Below are 6,344 nucleotides of genomic sequence, written 5' to 3' on the forward strand. Positions count from 1 at the left end.
TGGTATGACTTGGAATAGGTCTCGGTGCAACCCTTTATCCTTACAAATTTGAAAACGATCAACCTCTCTAGGAACCAATATAAAAACACTTCACAATCTCCTTTATCATCAGATTGTTGTGGTAGGCAAAATTCCTTTTTCCCAAACGACAACTCGTATTCATCGATGTCAAAAAGCATTTCTTGTACTAGGCTTCGAAGATTTGTCACAACTTCTTTGCAGAATATATAATGTAAAAGAAAAAGATCCCATCTACCCACATAGGAATATCTAACCACCTACCAAAACATATTTTTTTGAATAAAGCCTCACATGGTGGTCGGTTCCTAACTTTAGCAAGAATATCCGCACCAATGACAGGTTTGCAAGAAATTGTAACAGAATCATCAAAAATGTTGTCTAGCTGCAAAGAAAAAACCAAGAAAAAAAGTTACTTTCATGATAATTTTGGACCGTTAGTTGAGCTCCGGAACATACTGATCTGCACATTCAGGACTTATTCATCGTATTCCGGACTTGTTCAGGAATTCATCTGCGTATTCTGGAATACAATTTTCACATGCTATTGTCAACATAACTATTTTCTAATACTTTGGGTGTTTAGTAACACTATAAAACAACCTAATTAAGGCTCCTAGTAAGTCAGAAATGTATTATGAACTTGTTCTTCTTGTTGCATACAAGTTCTTTGTTAGAAATAGGGGATGAACATATTGCTTGGATTCTATGAAAGTCGTGATTTACTATCAAATTGAAGTATTTCGATGGTACAGATCGAACACTCAATTAGATGAAATTCAGATATATGAAATTAGTGAATGTATGTGAAAATATTCTTCAAGATGTACCAGAAAATGACCAAAAAACGGATTTATGATCTCTGTCTGAAAACTATCATATGACAGTTTCAAACTGTCATAAAACTATAAAAACTAACATAAAAACGGGTATTTGGATAAGGGTTAAACCAATGGTCAATTATCTGAAAAAACGCCGCTCCAAGAGGCGCTGCCCCCGGACCCTGTCCGTTTAGGGGATTCGCCCCTAAATAACAATGTACTTTGAATCTTGAAAAAACTTAAACAAGTGTGCACTCCTACACCATCCTAACTTGTTCAATATTCATCAAGATCACTTTTGGTCAACAATTTTAATCCTATTACACTTAAGTAATATTGATGATATTAAATCACCAACATTCTTCACGTTCCAGACTCAAGTTGTAAAGTTATAATTAAAAAATTAACAAATTACAAGTAAAAGAGTCATGAACTTACCCGTAAAACCTCTAACTCATCAATTGTAGATGTCATTTCTTCTCTCCAGAGTCCGAAATGTGATGAAATCTGTTATGCATTCCAGAATAGGCTATGTAGTGTCATCATTCCTAAACATGAACGGGTCAGGTAGAACCTCACCCCGAAATAATCCATTTCGGACAAGATGAACAATTTTCAAAATGATTATTTCTTAAAAAATAAATTATTGAATTGTTAGATTACTCAATTTTATAAGGGAAATCTTCGATAAAGTCTCAATATTCTGGATCAGTTTACGGTTTAATCCCAACATTTATTTTTTAATCATAAAAATCTTGATTATCTAATTTTATATGATAATCTTTTATTTTCTGTTGAGAAAAATAATAATAATTGTTTCTTTAGTTTGGACAAAATAAAAAATAATTGAGACTTCTCTTTTCAAAAATTAAAAATTAAAATTAAACTGTAAACCGCCTCAAATATATTTGAGATTTTATTGAAAATTTATTAAAATATTGCTAACTGCGCCTACTTGTCTCTTTGTCAACAATAATATAAGAGCTTCTCCAACCACAAACACCAAAATAATGATTATTTAGCACCAAAATAGTGTTTGAGTTCCAATCAACCTCTAAAATAGTGGGTTTTAGAGTTCTTCTCATTTGGCTTTCATACTTAGTGTTAAAATTGAACCAACACAAAAATAATAATGCTAAATTTGAAGGTTGGTTGGAGTATTTTTGCCGGCCAAAACACAAAAATAGTGTAATATAATGGATGGTTGGAGCTGGCCTAAGAACCTCGCCATCGAATTGGATTACGCACCCTCAAAATATGAAGCCAATTTCTTCACATTCTTCCTCTCTTTCTCATTTCGCCTCACAATCAAACCAAACCCACCTCGAACCTTTGATTTCAGTCATCAAATCCACTACCCAAAGAACCCAATTGCTTCAAATCCATGCGTACCTCCTTCGCACTTCGCTCCTTCAAGAATCCACCTTTTCTGTCCCTTTTCTAAACCGTATATCCCTGCCTCCTATTCAAAATTTAAACTATTCTCTCCAAATATTCTCTCAGATTCTAAATCCAAATGTCATGCACTATAACACCATGATCAGAGCTTATTCAATGAGCATTCATCCGGAGAGAGGGTTTTATGTCTACCGTGATATGATCCGGCAAGGTATACGTCCCAATCCTCAATCTTCTTCTTTCGTTACCAAGTCTTGTATACGAAGTTCATCTTTATTCAGAGGGTTGCAGATTCACGCTAGGATTTTCAGAGATGGGCATCATTCCGATACCCTTCTGCTCACTACTTTGATGGACTTCTATTCAAGTAGTGGCAACTCCAACAACGCACACAAGGTGTTCGATGAAATGCCTCAACGAGATACAATCGCATGGAACGTATTGATTTCATGTTATACCCGTAACAACAGGACCCGTGATGCATTACACCTGTTTGACACAATGCAGAGCCAAGAACACAAGTGCAAACCAGATGATGTCACCTGTTTGCTAACACTTCAAGCTTGCTCAAATCTATGTATGCTTGAATTTGGTGAACGAGTCCATGAATATATCAAACACCATGGCTACAATCAATCTCTAAATCTTTGTAATTCTCTTGTATCAATGTATTCCAAATGTGGAGACTTGAAAAAAGCATATGAAGTATTTCAAGATATCCCAAATAAAGATGTGGTTTCTTGGACTTCAATGATCTCTGGTTTTGCAAGTAGTGGTTATGGACAAGAAGCAATCAATGTTTTTAAAGAAATGGTGAAAACGGGTATTCCACCAGATGAACAAACATTCACTGCTTTACTTTCTGGGTGTAGTCATTCAGGGCTAATTAATGAAGCAAGATTCATTTTTGATCAAATGGAAAAACAATTTAATGTAACACCTAATATTCATCATTACGGGTGTATAGTTGATCTCATGGGTCGTGTTGGATTACTTGAAGATGCATATAATCTCATAATTTCAATGAATTGTACACCCGATGCTACAATATGGAGGACTTTACTTGGATCTTGTAAATTACATTCCCATTTTGACCTTGGAGAACGTGTGATTAACCATTTGATTGAACTCAAAGGTCAAGAAGCGGGTGATTATATTCTACTTTTGAATATTTACCATTCAATTGGGAATTTTGAGAAAGTGATGGAAATAAGGAAATTAATGAAAGAAAAAGGGATTCAAACAACTCCTAGTGCTAGTACAATTGAAATTAAAGGGGAAATACATGAGTTTAGAGTTGATGATACTTTGCATTTGAGGATTAGTGAAGTTTATGAGAAGTTGGATGAGATTGAGAAGCAATTGAAAATTGGGGGGTATGTTGAGGAAATAGGTGGAAAAGGAAGGTACCATAGTGAAAAATTGGCTATGGCTTTTGGGGTTTTGGTGACTCCACCTAGAACGAAATTGAGAGTGGCGAAGGACTTGAGGATTTGTGTTGATTGTCATAATTTTGCGAAGGTGTTTTCGGGGGTTTATGATAGAGAGGTTGTTATAAGAGATCGTATGAGGTTTCATCATTTTAGGGAAGGTAGATGTTCATGTAATGATTTTTGGTGAGTTTTTTTTTTTCTTTTTTTTTTGTATTGGATTGTTGGTGGCAAAATCATGAATCTAAAATTTAGGGATAATAGAAATTAATGAGGTTTTTGTATTGGTTGGTTTTTGAAAACTAAAATAGGTTTTAGGAATAATAGAAGTTAAATAATTTCTAAAATTTCATGTAAATGTTTTTTGTTTATTGTAATATAAATATAATGAATTCTTTTTATAGTAATTAACTTAAGGGAAATTTTGAAAACTCCAATTAGCGATGGTCGTTGTCCCATTTTCATCTTTTTGAAATTTTGAAAAGCACTACACGAGGTCCCTAATAACTTTTTTATATGATCTTTTTGACCGGATATTATTGGTTACAAGATTTTTCTAAATAAACATATCATATGTCGTAATAATGTGCGTCTTAAAGCTTGAGAATTCAATTTAGAAATTAGAACCCTTCAACCGCTTCATTCATTACTCTTGTTCTTGTTCTAAGTTCGTTAATAAAGATTTGAAAAGACGAAGGAATTTTTTCGAAGGCGATAAGTATTATTTAGGGTAATTCATGATCGTTGATAACAAGATAAAGTATCAAAAGTGTTTAGACTATTTATTTATTATTATGAGGATTTAGTGTTCACTGATTAGTTGACGCAAATGTGGGTGCATATAACTTTTCATGTACATGTCTTCCATAATAGATTATTTTCAATCTAGTGGCCGTTTTGATGACCGTGGATATCCAACAGTGTTTAAACAATGATTGCAGTTTCTTCTGCTAACAGTTTCATGGCACATATGATTGGGGCTAACATGAAGTTAGCAAAGAATTGGAATCCAATTATTGAGAAATTTAACACTAAGTTGTCTTTGTGGAAGGCTAAAAATCTTTCGTTTGGAGGGAGGCTTATGCTTGTAAAATCTGTTTTGGGGAGTTTATCTCTTTTCTATTTTGCTCTCTTCAAGGCTCCTAAAAAAGTCATTTGCATTTTGGAAGGTATTAGAAGGAAGTTTCTTTCGGATGGTGTTGATACTGTTAGGAAGATTCATTGGGTAGATTGGGAGACGGTGATTAAACTGAAAAATTTAGGTGGTTTTGGGGTTGGTTGTCTTAGAATGATGAATATTATGCTTCTTGCTAAATGGTGCTAAATGGTGGTGGAGACTACAAGTTAAGTATAGCTCTCTTTGTTCTTCTTGCATTAGAGCTTTGCACAATTGTAGCATTTGCGATTTTTAGGTATGTTCCTTTTAACCCCTAATTTGTAAATTCCTTTCATTTTGGTCCCTAGCCGAGTATGTTGGGCGTACTCTATGAGTACGCCGGGCGTACTAGCTCGAGGATTGGATGCGGAGGCACCCACGTACGTTGGGCATACGTGGAAGTACGCTAAGCAGGGGCAAGCCCTAATTTTTAGGGTTTGTGTCATATTTAATCAACTTATGTTACCTTGGGAGCATCTTATGGTCAACCTCCACTTCTCAAAACCCTAAGAACGAAACCCTAGCCTCATTTGAGTGTTTGTGAGCCATTGTATGATTTTGTAGTGGTTTTGGGTCCCTTGAAGGAAGTGAAGCTTGGTTGTGAAGCTTTGGTGGACTTAGAGCTTGAAGATCGAGGATCTTCATCAACTTTGCAAGCTATTTGAGGTATAAAGCTCATAACTTGATGGTTCCTTATGATAGATCTGTTGGATAAGGTGTCTAAGTCCATGACTATTTCTGGTATGTACTTGACCCGGTTGGCATGGTCCATTTGGGTTGCATGACATTGCAATACTTTGATAGACCAAATGAGAGAAAGGACACTTAAGGTTTATTAATATATTATAAGTTCTAATATATTAATAATATTATTTGATTAGTATTGATCAAAAATTAATTTGGAATTAATTAAGTGATCAAAAAGAGACTAATTAAATATATGGGGTTGATTGTGTAAATCATCCATTCTTGTATAGTGGGCTAATGATCCATGGTTTATATGAATTGGGCTAACACCCATAAGGTGCTCCATGGATAGTCCATGGAGGTTATAAACCCATGGATCATGGAATATGAAAAGCCATGCACATTAGGGTTTACATGGAGTAACCCTACATGTGGCACACTATATAAGAAGCCCTATGGTAAGCAAAATCGGCCACTAAGTGAAGAACAAGAGGGCTAGCCTACTTTAAGTGATAAGTGTCATCTCTCAAGGTTATTCCAAGTGTTGTGGTGTTGTGTGATACATTTGAGGCATCACACTTGAGGTGCTAGGCTCACAAGGTTCTCAAGGAATCCATGAAACAAGAAATGTATGTTTTCTTACTTGCTTTTATGATTCAAGTTCCCCATGCCATGCTAGATAGGTTAAGAACCTTGGAAATCAAATTTGCATGTATCTTAGTAAAACATAGATCCAAGGTTTCTAGGGTTGCATGTACACCTTAGGAGTGTTAGAATTCTCAAAACCCTTCAGTGGTATCAGAGCCTAGGCTTGTTTTCTTGATACTTGATGCA

At 35.1% G+C, this 6,344-nt stretch overlaps 1 protein-coding gene across 1 annotated transcript; it reads left to right on the forward strand.

Annotated features, from left to right (window-relative positions):
• Nucleotides 1–2,022: 2,022 nt before the first annotated feature.
• Nucleotides 2,023–4,070, forward strand: LOC145108197 (Pentatricopeptide repeat (PPR) superfamily protein). Its single transcript, XM_079045211.1, has one exon. It carries the CDS (start codon nucleotides 2,040–2,042, stop codon nucleotides 3,855–3,857), a length of 1,818 nt encoding a protein of 605 aa, XP_078901337.1. The 5' UTR covers nucleotides 2,023–2,039; the 3' UTR covers nucleotides 3,858–4,070.
• The last annotated feature ends 2,274 nt before the right edge of the window (nucleotides 4,071–6,344 follow it).

This window comes from Lactuca virosa, chromosome 4 (genome assembly GCF_052849685.1).
Source record: "Lactuca virosa cultivar CGN04683 chromosome 4, Lactuca_virosa_CGN04683_v6, whole genome shotgun sequence".
NCBI lineage: Eukaryota > Viridiplantae > Streptophyta > Magnoliopsida > Asterales > Asteraceae > Lactuca > Lactuca virosa.

What these genes read in the sequence shown, in the direction of transcription:
- LOC145108197 (XM_079045211.1), top strand. Translation starts at nt 2,040, where the DNA reads ATGGTTGGAGCTGGCCTAAGAACCTCGCCATCGAATTGGATTACGCAC.